The sequence below is a fragment of the Cebidichthys violaceus genome, unplaced genomic scaffold (genome assembly GCF_023349555.1).
Source record: "Cebidichthys violaceus isolate CVI_PGR_0920_01 unplaced genomic scaffold, fCebVio1.0.p SCAF_15, whole genome shotgun sequence".
Taxonomy (NCBI): Eukaryota; Metazoa; Chordata; class Actinopteri; order Perciformes; family Stichaeidae; genus Cebidichthys; species Cebidichthys violaceus.
The window spans coordinates 11,235,201-11,249,188 of NW_027176318.1; the positions used below are offsets into that span (position 1 = coordinate 11,235,201).

A 13,988-nucleotide genomic window follows, 5' to 3' on the forward strand; every position below is an offset into this window, starting at 1 on the left:
CACACAATTATGTTTTTGACAATGGGCATTCGACCGTCACCCGCGCTTCATTCCTGGGGGTTTTTTTCGGGGTTCTTCAAGTTCCCTCCCTCCAGCGTTTCTAAGAAACCCGCTACATTATGCAGAACTCGACTCAGGACAACAACAATGTGCAGACCTCTTTCCCCGCTGTAAGCCTTTTGAGCCATTTCACTGACGTCCACCGTATTATAAACAGCAGAGCAGTATCAGGATTCTAATTAAATGCTAATCACGCGCTCACTGGCTGCAGTTTAAAGTTGCAGAGCTAAAATCAATTTGAGGGTATCAGCAGCTTGTAGTCTGGTTTGTATCACAGGAGAAAAGCACAGAGTTCACATCAACATCTAAAAGGTGAGTTCGGGAAGGAGAAACAGAGACTCGGGATGTGTTTGAGAGAGAGACGGTCGTACTTTAAGCTCATCAAAGCGCAGCGTGAAGTGCAGGATCTCCGCGAACTGCTTGGCCAGCGCCTGCTCCCGCTCCAGGTGCTGAGTGGGGTCGTCGTAAGTCTCGCTGGTCAGAGCTCCCAGCAGGCTGTGCAGCGCCGCCTCTGTGAACCAACAAGAGAGAGAGATCGGTGTTAGAGGTGCAGCGCTGTCAGAGGGCGGCCACAGAAACATATAACACACACACACACACACACACACACACACACACACACACACACACACACACACACACACACACACACACACACACACACGGTTCATTCTCTAAAGGACCCTGATGAACCGTAAACCTGGCTGACGTGTGTTGAAGTCTTCCAGGTCATCAGTGAGTGGATGATTGTCGTTCAAGCACTCAGTTAATAGCTGAAGTATCAGCTCTACATGCAAAGATGCAAGAGTCAAAAGGGAAGAGGAAACACTGCACTCCATCATTGATTTATAGCAGCGAATAATCACAACTGAAAGGCTGGAACAACGACTTGCATAACCCGTCATGTAAAGGCATTTTATGGTCAAAATGGTCATCTGTTAATTGGAAAAAAAATCAACAGTTTAAATCGATAACGTGCAGCCAAAATGCACAATTATTTGGCATAAAATGCATCTGTCAATATTGTAGTCAGTGTGTTGGACAGTTAAAACAGAGTGCTCATATCCTAAAAACTACTATAAGTGCAGGTCTGCTGTGTATCTATATAAAAATATAAAGTAAGTTTTAATCATATAGTCTAAAATATCAAGCGTGTGCTTCACACCCTTGATTCAGAAGAGGGAAAAGGTGAGGAGGAGCAACGTGTACGGTGGCCGAGGCCAAAGCACAGCTCCTGAAGTGGATCGTAACGCAGTCAGACGTGTGATCAGCGCACTGCGTCGGCCAGCTGAAGCAGCCTGATTAGGATGGAGACAGATAATGGGGCGGCGGTGGTGTCCAAACCGCCCAGGGCCCAGTGCCAGTCTGAGGGGGGGAGCGAGAGGCTTTCCTGCTCAGATGCAGATGAGACATGGGGACTAATTATCTCATTGCCATGAAATGGGGGGGGGGGGAGAAGGAGATTTCACTCCAGCAGGATTACACTCATTGTTTTGACAATAAGTGAACACAAAGCCGGTGCCGCGCCTCGACGTAGCACACCGACAGACCGACGGTGAGGCGCGCATGAGAGATGAGGAGAAGATGAAGTCAGATGAACAACTTCCACACAAGTGATATTCTCATACAAACATGTCTTGTTCACGTAAAGAGAAGAAGAGAATAACAGAAACCCTTGAAAGCCCAGAAGGAGTCTTTATTTATAGATTCAGACAGTGTTCAGAACTCAGTCTAGACGCTGTAGAGAGGCTTCCATACTGACATAACCCAGACCAGCTCCACATCTGACGCAATGAGCCTGCGTGGACCCAAACGAGGATTTATCCAAAGTGTACTTTATAATTCCTGTTGATTACATGAGACGATGAGCATGTCAACATAACCCGGTAAAGGGCCGATTCAGAGCGCGGTCTGCTTGAGATAATCGTGAGGGCGACTTGTGGGAGGCGGACAGATCGCCGGCAGTGCGGTGCGGTAAATTGAGCACGTTTGCCATCCAGTAACGACTCCCATCTGCTGGGGCCGGCGTTTGCAGCGAAGCGGCTGATTAAAATGGCCTTAGTGGTGCAGTTCTTTTTTTTTTTTTTCCTTTTAACCCCCGCCCCTCTACGTCCCCGTCAAAACAGACGTTAAGATGAAGCTGCTTTCAGGCCTTCGGAAACGAGCCACTCTAGTATGTCGGGAAGTCGGTGGGGGGGGGGGGGGGGGGGGATGTCTGATCTCATCAGGTCACGGCAGAGCAGGCGAGCAGAATGCGGGCATGGAGGCGCTTTGCTCGCCAAGAGGGGAGGGTCAGAGCACGGCGGGACTTTAGTCTGGTCTACAATGTCTGACGGACCAGACCGACTCTAAACCAGACCAGTTTCAGTCAATAACAGTAAAAAAAACAAACCTTAATAATGACCATCAGATGTAGGGCTGCAGCTAGAAAACGTATATTGTTCCGTCAACAGTGTCATTGTTGCAATGTCAACATGCTTCAGCTTCTAATATGTGATAATTTTGCTGCTTCATATTCCTGTTTATGACTATTGGTTAGACAAAACACGCAATATTAAGATTTCACCTTGGATTCTAGGGAGGCATACAGCCAGAAAATGTATGCTTTTCTGTCAGCAAACTAGTAGTTGGAGCAGGATAAATCTGATATGCAAAGTTAATTAACTTACAAAGCCACACTATTAATATAAGACAACCATTTAAGTCACCATTTTGTAGCCATTCTCTGTTTTTTTGTGCTGTAAAATCAATACTGAGGGGGTTTGACTGACAAAACGAGCACTACGAGGATCACACCTTGGATTTTAGGTTGTTTTTTAAGCTACAAAGTGTTTATTGTTCTGTCACCAATTTTAAATTCAAGTCGCATTATGTGCGTCAATGCAATAACTAGTAGTTTGGAGCAGGAGAAATCTGTCCGTTCAATTCAAATGCAAAGCCACTTGCATAATCTTCCCTCCATAACGTCTTCCATGCTTGGTAGCGGTGCTCTGCAGACCCACCAGCCTGTAGGACAGGACTCTCAGCTTCATGCACGTGAGCCCGGACAGCCGGCCGCCCATCATGGCCCCCCCGAAGCCTAAAGTCAAGGCAGCAAAATAGAGCAGCAGCCGAGGCTGGGAGGCGGCCTACTTCGTTACGTAACAGCCATCGCCCACTGCTCCCATTGACTACCTTCTCCACCGCCACTGGGATTACGGGGTCGAGGGCGTCAAGGCACGGCGGGCTGCTCTGCTCCTCCATCCCCCACCGCCCTCCGCCTCAGGGTCATAAGAAGATCAGGGAGCAGTAAGCCTACTCCCCCTCCCCCCCCCTGTATCCATGCTAATTAAACAACCTATAGCCCCCTCCTACAGAGGTCAGTGCACAGTGCAGCGCAAGCAGCATGTTGAGAAAGGCACGACTGTGGGGGTTTTCAAAGCATGTTTATATAAGGATGGGGTGCATTGTGGGTGGGTGTGTGTGTGTGTGTGTGTGTGTGTGTGTGTGTGTGTGTGTGTGTGTGTGTGTCGCATGTCTGTTGACTTTTGCAGCTCAGCAGTCAATATTGCAGATGCACATGCAAACAATTAAGGTCACGTATGGAGGTTGTGCCTATGTGGCACCACTTTGAAAAGACCTTCTACATATAGGACGTCTGCTGTCGTCCTTTGTGGTTTCACGTCTTTGTGCTTAAAATGATAAACTGCAGTAAAACTGTTGACAGCTCCAATTATTGCACATTTGGATCTCGCGTCACACGTGACGTTGACCCCTGAGCTTGTTCCACTTGAAACCGTCCTACATCACAAAGGTTCCTTTAGGAGCAGAAGAGACAGAATCGGACCTAGTCTCTGGGAGAACTGATAGAACTTCTTCAGTCTCCCCACCAGGGGAACCACAGCCGCCCACGCCTGCTCCTGCAACGCCTCATCGCTTGGATTCTGGATCGCCTGGAAATACAAACACCAAAAAAAAAAAACATTTTAGGAACCCATAACTGTGTGCGGGGACATATCTGGGAGGACTGCATCAAAGTCTGTATACAGGTCTTGGGGAGTACTGCTGCACATGTGCAAAAAGTAGCATGAAACCTTTTGTGGCTCCAGAAGGAGCAACACAAAGTCTGGGAAATTTGAAAACTACAAGATTGAAGTTTAAAAACATCTGGAGCGTGGAGTTAGAGAGCTTCTTAGACCTCGTATCTGTTGAGGCGAGCGGTTCAAGGCTACATTAGCCGCTACAAGCATAAGACACCTAAATCTCCGACCGAATTGTCTGCAGTGCAGTTGCATTGTGGGTAATGTAGGCGCCAGTTATGATACGCAATAAAACAAATGACATCTTTGGTTCTGCTGTATTGTTGTTTAACTGTCCGTATATGAGAGTGCTCTTTTTAAAAGAGACGTCTTTCAGATAAAGAAGTTGGAAACAAAAATGAATAATCTGCTGATTTTTGAGGCTACAGAAAGCATTTGACTGTTGTTCACTGGGATGTCAATTATTCTACAGTTGGAAATGAAATGCAAAATGTCTCTAGTGTCGAGCTTCTAAACAGACTGAGGCCGACCTAAACCAAGAAAAATCTACTGACTCAGTGGGTGATAAGGCCAAGAGGAGAGATGCAATCAATAAAGAAATGACTGATAAAAAGGAGTAACTCTAAATAAAAGGCCCTTAAAATCTCCCCATGACCTAAAGCAGCGTCCCTTCAATGCCTTTTCTGCACAGCAGTGTGTCCTGACTGTGCAGCGGCTCGCCGGTTGGAGGAGGATGTTTGCATCCGGTGTACCTCTCTGATCTCCTGCCCTGCTCCTTTGTACGCCTGCAGCTCGTCCAGGATCCCCTTAGCGTCCTTCAGCACCACGTCGACCTCCTCCCACACTTCTCGCTCTGCGTCTGTGGGCTGGGCGTCTGCACAGGACGACAACGACAAAGTCAACAGGGCGAACGTGACAGGAAGTAAAGCCGTACTCACACTGGGCTCAATAATAGAGCAAACAGCAGCTCTAGGAAGTCTTGCAAAGCCTCCGATATAATAGAATGTCTAATATGCAACTTTTAATTATGCAAATGCAAGTTCACTGAAATAATCTTTCCAGCGCTTCCCGTTTAGTTTCGACGCCGCCCACTTTCCCGTCTAAGAGGAAGAAAATGGAGCAAGATAAGAGGAGACAAGTGAAAGAAGAGCGACGCTCTCTCTGCACAGCAGCTCGGTGTAGAGAAGGTTCAGAGTGTTCTTTATTTTAGATTTTGGTTAGAGAAGAGGCAACGAAGAACACGGTGAACCTTCCCACCACCTGAAGCAACAACACCGTGCCAAGTGTGATGACTGTAAACTCCTGCTGGCCTGCAGAAGATGCTTCTACAACAGCTCATATCGACAGCAGTCTAGTCTTTTTACTTTGCGTATTGTATTGTTTTTATTTTGCGTTGTAATTTATCATAAATTATTAATTTAAAATCATCATTTATATATTTGGTGAGAGCCTCCCTGAGGTATGATTTCAGGGTGTAACAGCATTCTGAAAATTCAAATAAAATGCTGAGAATGTGTTAAATTTAGAGAAAACTTTACAATATTGAGCGTTGCGTAAAAAAGGTACTTGTTGGATTTTTAATTGCGATGTTCTTCTCATATAAAACCACCTAGAAACAGCGAGCTGTGTGAGGCATTGTTTTCTCAAAAGGTACGACTGAGTCTCTGGGTTTGCCAAGTGTGAGAACACTCCAGTGCAGGATCAAGCCGTGTTGAGGGGCCTCAGGCTATGCAGCAGCTGAACTTCACTGCTTTATATTTGAGGAGGGGGCTCTGCTGCAACTCTGCCCTGATTGATATTCTGCACACATTCCAACGTGGAAGAGGCAGGTTGACGGAAAGTGCAGAAGCCCTAGTGGTAGATTTGATTCTCTTGCCGCTGGGAAGAACACAGCGTTAAAGATAAGTGCGGGTGAGAAGACTTAAGAGTTCCAGAGTTGATAATGTTATGGTAAGATATTCATGTGATCGATATCAGGAGGAGGGAGCAATTACTTGAAAAAGACTCACTTTCAAAATCCAGGAAGAAATTGGGCTCCTGTTCCAGATCTGTGCAAGTCAAGACTTTCAGTAGGTTCCCCATGTTGGGATACCTGCAGAGGAGGAGAGAGACGGATCAGTTACCGGAGGAACGCAGCAGTGACGGCAGCAGGTGGCGAGACACCTCGCTGCTGCTGCTGCTGCTGCTGCTGCTGCGCTCCACTGCTCTGGTGCCCGCGTGGACCCAGTGGTGCCCCAGATGTGCCCACCAGCTCACAGACACCAGCGCTCCCCTTGGACCCCCCTGCCACGCGTGTTTCCTGTGCCAAGGCCAAACCAGATGTCACGAGAAGAAGTCCCCCAAAAATAGAAATGCTGAGATACGTTTTTTTCTGCTTTGTTAAGTTTCTTCCCAGAAATCATGAGCATTTACAGGCAGTTGTATGCAAAGTAATCCATTTCACACACCGCCGCAGGGAAATCACACACAATCACATCTACACGTGAAGCAAGTAACACAACACACAACGGCACACGTCCAATTAAACGGTTAAAAGGAAGTCGTCATGCAGAAACGTTAAGAGGACCCGTTTGTGAAGTCTGTAGTATGTGAAGTCAACCTCGTGTGCATTGAAATAACTTAGTCTTTGTCGTAGGAGCTGAAATGTGACATCAACATTGAATATGCTTTAATTAAATAAACATACGGCACATGTGGCACAGCAACTTCAATTTAATGCAAGAGCACAGTGAGTCTGTGCAGAAGTCTGAAGAATGCAACATAATAAACATTCCATTCCATGAGTCATGTTGGAAAACATTTAAGTCTAGGAAAATGAACATTATTTATTATAAAGCTGAAAAGATTACAAAAATCAAATCACATATTGAGATAATTGAGTAATCAATCCAATTCTTTTTTTCAAGCAAAAACATTCTTGAGTTTCTACATTTCAAAACGTGAGAATGTGCTGCTTTTCTTTGACAAATGTGACGGCGAAACGACTATTGTGTTGTCTGAGACTGGCGGTCAGCTGAAACAAGGAACATGAAGACATGCAAAGTTGCGTTCTTCTGTATTTTCACAATGTATAGACAAAACTATCAATTAAGAAACAAATCAACCGATAACGAGCTCAGAACGTCTTCAAACGTTTTGTCTGACAAATCTTTACACTAGAGACTGAAAGCAGACGATGTTTCCTCTTCTTGATCAATGCAATTCATTGGTTATCAAAACACTGAATCAGAATAAGGTTAACTAGTCAATAAGAGAGTACGCAGGGAGAAGCACCAGAACCAAAGCAACCACAAACAAACCTCTGCTACACAGCAGCTGCATGAACAAAGTAGCTCCTCCAGCCCAGTTTAAAAACTTTAAACTAAACTTCATCACTGTTGAGGTCGACCTGTGCTGATGGTGGCTGCGTAGTTAGCCCAACAACAGTGCTTCATCACTGTGGTTTCTCCTGGTGCTGTAAATGAGACGGTGGTTTCGGGGGACTTGCAGGTGAAAGAAGAGGATGATTGGTGCGTTCAAGCTTCGGCGGTCATGCCGTGACTTTACTGTCACTTCCACAGCTTCCCCGCTGAGGCACATCTGTACACCTCAGCTGTGATGTGAGCGACGAGAGGTGGCAGCCTCAGCTCTGCCGCTCCGGCGGTCCTCTCACTTCCTAGAGAGCAGAGAGCGCCGATCGGCAGACATATGACAGACATATGACAGTCAGAGATCTGTGGTGGTCAACGGAGACCGAACTTAACCCTCGGTGACGGAGCGGAGAGACGGATGGGACGCACTCAGAGAGGGGCGGAAGGAGGGATGGAAGGAGGGCCGACGCGGGTGAACGCCGAGGTTAAACTTCAGCAGGCAGATGTCATCCGAGATGAGAGACGGGTGAAGAGCCAAAGTGAGAGGCGAGCGGTGACGGGGTAAATCATGTGTACACAGGTAATACTGGGAGACAGGGGAAAGTACACACTCAGCAGTCACGAGCAGAGGGGTGGACGGAGTGGTTTTAAAATGCATGCGATGCTCCATCGGGGGTGGGGTGGGGGATGTCTTGCATCTTAAACAGCGGGTCATGTCCTGACTCTAACGGAGGAAATATTAGTGCAGCATGGCCAGATTCACAACTCTTTGAGTACACAAAGGATTTCTAAAAGTACCTTTCATGTAACCAGGTACTCCATCGACGCATCTATTAATAGATGTTAGAGAGGCAAGCAGCTCCTTCAACATGTTAATGCTTCCTCTGTCTCACAACACACAGGGTGACTCTGAAGAAGCTGAGACACACTCGTGACTGGAGCTGAAACAATGAATTGAAGGGCAAAAGATTAATCTGCACCTATTTAAAAAGGTTTGGTTCATCGTGAAGTCATTTTCTAAGCAAAGAGGCCCCACAGTCAGGTTTCAGCCACTTGATGTGAACATTTGCTTTTCTTTGTCTTCTACGACAGTAAAGAGGGCATCTTGGGACTGTTGTTCAGATAAAACAAGACATTTAAAGATGCCTCCTTGGACTGAAATTGTGAAGGACATTTTATAAACTAAGAAACTGATGAATGAATTCAAAAGCAGATCAGCAGATGAATAAATAATACAAAATAACCGTTAGATGCAGCTCTATTTCTGTCTTTATGTGTTCCATCAATAAATCTTGTAAATACAAATGTACAATTTAACCCGCAACAGTTTGCAACCAGCGTATATGTCGTTTTTTTCGTAGCTCCCGTTAGTCACTCATTGGACCCGGTGACCACCTGCACAGACCCACCTGCCATGTCCAGCCTCGTCTTCTGTCCCTCCACTAATGTGACCTGAATGTCTGACTGTGCCAGCGCTGCGGTCTCACTATCTGTCGGAAAGCAGCATCCGATCCGGCCTCAGAAGGGATGAGGGCAGTCACCGACCCCGCCCTGCCGGATGACTTGGGCGCTGCCCACCGTCGCCGGGCCTCCTCTGGTCCTCTACCGCCACCTTTGTGCCGCTCGCAGACTGAGGCCTGGCCGGCCGGCCGGGCTGGCAGAGCTCAAACACGGACACCGGCAGCCTCGTAGGCCCAGCGCCGCTCCCCTGTGCCGCTCAAAACGAGGTCATTTTAAGGACGGGGACTTTGATTGGCTGCATTTCAAAGTCCATCACTGCGTCTTCAAGTGCACCAGAGAAAAGAGACGATTACATTTGTACATTTTACAGCTTTTTACTCCTCCAGGCAAATGTCACCCTGAGAACCTCCCTTTAGAAGAAGACACTGTGTGTTGGTGACTGAGTAACTGCTTAGCATAGTCAGTGAACGGATGAAGTGCTGGCTGACGGTACACAGACACAGAGAGATTGAGGAATCAAGGCCCCCCCCCCCTCCCTCAGTGGCTGTAGTAGTGCTGGCATGTCCGGGGCACCACAGAGAGCCCGACCACAGCCTTGTTGTTGTTTTGAACCCCCCCACTGAGCCATCGCGTGCTCGCTGCAAGGGTGGGAGGGCTGCTTCTAAGGCCGGCGGCAGAATCTGACAAGCAGGAGCCCGCGCAGCTCTCCGATTGGCTGAGCCGATCTACCCAACAGCTCACTGTATCCATGGAGTCCAAAAAAAATTTGGTGCCATTGAAAACATTGCAGCAGCCAATGAGAGGCGAGCTCCGGGTGAGGGGCGAGTACAGTAGTAGTAGGCATGGAAGTACATGCATATATTAATACAGATGAGGTAATGCGCCAAAAACAGCGGATTAGTCGGGGGGGTGAAGTCGACAGGAGACTATGGAGAAATATTAAATTCCACTACTGAGCACTCACTGATTTAATGTGATTTGATTTATTTTTTCTGTGCAGCTCAGCAAATTCACATTAATAACATTTTTAAAATTAAAAAAAAAAAAATGTCTGAATAATATCACATGCTGATAATAATGAACAAATGGTTACATTTTAATTGCAGCTGAATATGATGATACATTTTGCCACTTTGCTGTGAATAAAAAATAAACAAAATAACAAAATGTTGGATTTATAGTTAAAATCAACATCCCTGATATGTGCAGATTGCAGATGATGCAAAGAGGCTGAAGCTTGTTTTGGTGCCACGCCCATGCAGCAGCCTGACCTCTGGATGGCACCGCCTTGTACGTCTCCCGGCTCTGGGCCTGCCCTTTAATCAGCACACACACAGAAGCAGGGCACAGCTGAAACCCAGCACTGCGGCAACGTCCTGCACAAAAAAAAAAAAAAAACAGCTCGAGGGCTGATGGCTTACTAATGTGAGAGAGGGATAGTGCTGACATTCCACTACGCGGCTGCAGCATGAGGATCCACGTGCCCTGCTGCTTTACTATGGAAGGGAAAAACAACGCCCTCCCCTCCCCTCCCCAACCGGGGCGCAGACACCGGAGCGTCACGTGATCTCCGCCGTGGAGAGGCTGAGACAGAGCCTGCCTGGGGTGTGGAGACAGTGGGGGAGGGGGGGAGGGAAGGGGAGAGTCAGCAGGGTGTATGTGTGTTTATGTCTGAGACTATGTGGGTCTAGAAAGGAAAATGCATATCTATATTGTGTCTAAAAGAAATGTAGGTGAGGACGTGTGCTGAATGTTACTGTGTGTGTGTGTGTGTGTGTGTGTGTGTGTGTGTGTGTGTGTGTGTGTGTGTGTGTGTGTGTGTGTGTGTGTGTGTGTGTGTTCGCGTGGAGGGAAGGGATTGAGAGGCGTCACACTGCAGCAGAGCTTTAAACTTGACCTACATTCCCCGGGTGACATGCCACATCGCATTAGCCCACTCGGCCAGACCCGGACCCGCCGGAGCTCGCTGACACTGGCCCGATTCGACAGGCAGAAAATGGGGGAGCACTTCCCAAATGGGGCTGGCATGCGTTCCCCTGATTCTCCCCCCCCCCCCCCCCCCCCAGACTATCTCCTGCCAATCCTACCCCAGCTGACTAAAAATGGCTTTAGGGGCACATGGTGAGGAAAGAAGGGGGCGTCTGCCATTTGTTTGTTTACGGGGGTGAACTCGATTACCTCGTGGCCACGCCTCCGTATTGTCGCAAACATCAACTAATGCCCCACCCCCCTCCCCTCACCCAGATTCTAGCAAAACAAACCTCTACAGCACGATTGAATCATTACAACTGTCTCTGATGCATGAGGTGACATCCTGTATCAGCCGTCTCATCATCTTCTTCCTCCTGCAGTCAATAAATGCGTTTCCCTTTCCCTAAAAAACATAAAATCACGGCAACACACAAAGCCGGCAGTTTGTCCAGAAGAGGATGAAAGTGGGAGCGCCTCATCCTCGAGCTTAGACCCCCATCTCTTTTTGGACGGGCACCTGATGAAAAAGTGGGAAACCATGGCAACAGGCACATACACAAGAGTCAGCTAAAAAAAACAAAAAACACGCCGGCTCCTTTGAAACAGATCTCCATGAAGAGGCTCTCAGCGGCACTCTTCAGTCACAGCAGTACGACAGCTTCATACCATCAGATGCAGACAGACTGATGTTTAAATGTGGGAAATAAAAGAAGACAGCGAGGAGACTTTTCCTCCGACACCACGGGGCCTTTATAGATCATCCCGAGTGAAGATCTGCTCTGGTCCCAGTGAACACAGATATCTTGTGACTGATGCATCTGAAAAGCAGTCCATGGTGTGTTTAGGAACTCCAAATCTACCATTTTTATTCTCTGAACATCTGGCTCAGAAGGCTCCCCACCCTGCCCTTGAGAGTCCTCTGACTCCTTCCTAGGATGTGTTGGGGAATCATTAAGGGCAGGGAGGCAGGGGGGTGTATTGACTCACTGTCGTTGGTCTGAGCAGCATCTCCCTCAGGGCAGCTGCCTCCTAAAACCCATTCAGACAAAGATCTCCCATTCTTCTGCTAAAACAGCCCCTAAACCATCATTACACGACTGACCTCCTGACCGAGTCCCCGACGTCACCGCGTCCCCTAAATCCATCTCAATATTCAGGGACGATTATGCAGGGGGCATAACGTAAGCAGGTGTTGAGCTCAAATTAAAGCCTGGTTTAAAAATGAAAGAACCACGGAGGAGCTTCACCTCAAAATATGTTTGTTTTTTCCTGCACTGTATTACCCTAACAGGATTTTGGGTGGGGCCCGGTGGAGGGTTTTGGATGGGTGATGAGTGTCACATTGAAGAGTACCAGAATCTTCATTCACAAAGAGAGCAGTGCCATCTGGAGGATGAGAACAGTCTCTCTCTCTCTCACTCTCACACACACACACACACACACACACACACACACACACACACACACACACACACACACACACACACACACACACACACACACACACACACACACACACACACACACACACACACACACACACACACACACACACACACACACGGAGTGGGCAGACCACTCCCAAAACCTTTTTATCATCAACATGCCAGCTTCAGGAGCGCTTCTGCTGAAATGTACAGATGCTAATGACAAGCGGCAGCGGTTACAGTGAAACGTCTGTGCACAGAACTATCACAGCTGCAGAATTTGGCAGAAAATTGTGGCAAAAAAAAATGTATTTCTTACTCAAGGCCACATGTCAGTTCCTGCGTGATGCAAGAGCACCACCCAGTGTTCACATGCAGCCACTTCAGGGTAGAACACATTAAACAAACATGACATTTCTGCAGACTAAATGTTATCGCCATGTTTCATACTAATCTGCCCGACATTAAGGCTTCGTAACGCTGCAGAGGAATGACAGCCGCCCGACGGGCTCTTTAAAGGGAAAACCCGGGTAGGAAGTAACGCAGTGTCGGCCCTCCAGGGGCGTAAATAATAGATGGGCGAGGAGAAGCTGGGAGCTTTTAGCTGATATAACAAGCCACACTACATATTACACCCACTCAAGACACATCATCTCAAATTACCTGCTCAGAGGGTGAGGTCGAGAGGGGCCGGATCATCTTCCGCATGCTGAGTCATGAGTGGAGCTGCTGATACTTCCACACCGTTTCATCAGGCCTTCTAAACAGGTAAACTGAGTGAAGAGGCCCGAAAACAAAAGGGCTTCTTGTGGTTTGTTTAACGGCAGACTTGCAGATGTGGTAACAGATGATAACAGACCAGGGAGAGAGTTGGGGAATCCTTAATTCTAGAGCTATGAATAAAAAAAACAAAACTAATATTTTCTGTGCACAAGCCGTCATCTGCACAGGTACAACAGTACTAGGCTTCACCAGCTGGGGGCAGTATTGACCCAGTTATGATCACAACAACTAGAGAGACGAGAAAAGCTTCACCTCAGGCTACTGTACCACACCTCCCCCTGGCTTAGCGTGCCTAATCCATCCTGTATGTATGTAAAGAGATATATATATATATATATATATATATATATATATATATATATTTACACAAAACTCGGCCTGCTACATTAACTCCATTCTCCATTTGACATGCAGCACATCTCCTGCTCTCCTGCTCTGCCATGGGGTTGTGGACTGCGTGCTAACTGAAATAGCTCGCCATTCAGGCTATTCTTGTGAATAGATTTGCATCTTACTAGCAGCGCGCACACACACACACACACACACACACACACACACACACAAACACACACACACACACACACAGAGAGAGAGAGAGACTTAGTGGTCCTATATATGAAACCACCTGAGGCTTAGCTGTCAAAACGGCACAACATTCCAGCACCGGAGCTCAGCCACTCGAATGATAGCCGTGCGTGTGTCATGGTAACAATCTCCAAGGAGACACGGAGGAAACTACAACAGGGATGGCTAGACATGCAAGCGGTGCAGTAAAGCTACACTTTGCTGAAATACGCTGGTCTGTAATGAGAGTAAAACCATTAAACGTCACTACAAGGTACCCAACTATTAAATAAGAACAAGTCTAACGTGCTTGAATGTGGTCGGGTGTCAGGCCGAGCGGTGACCCGGTGCCC

The 13,988-nt window shown here is 47.4% G+C and overlaps 1 protein-coding gene across 2 annotated transcripts in view; it reads right to left on the reverse strand.

Annotated features, from left to right (window-relative positions):
- The window catches only part of fam49bb (family with sequence similarity 49 member Bb), a 30,953-nt gene that overhangs the window by 6,233 nt on the left and 10,732 nt on the right, over window positions 1–13,988 (reverse strand). For both annotated transcript variants that reach the window (XM_068710014.1, XM_068710013.1), the window contains 4 exons: window positions 6,089–6,171; window positions 4,832–4,953; window positions 3,887–3,992; window positions 432–571 (listed from right to left, as the gene is read on the reverse strand). In XM_068710014.1, coding sequence (XP_068566115.1) covers window positions 432–571; window positions 3,887–3,992; window positions 4,832–4,953; window positions 6,089–6,161 — 441 coding nt within the window. In that variant the 5' untranslated portion in view covers window positions 6,162–6,171. The remainder of the gene's footprint in view (window positions 1–431; window positions 572–3,886; window positions 3,993–4,831; window positions 4,954–6,088; window positions 6,172–13,988) is intronic.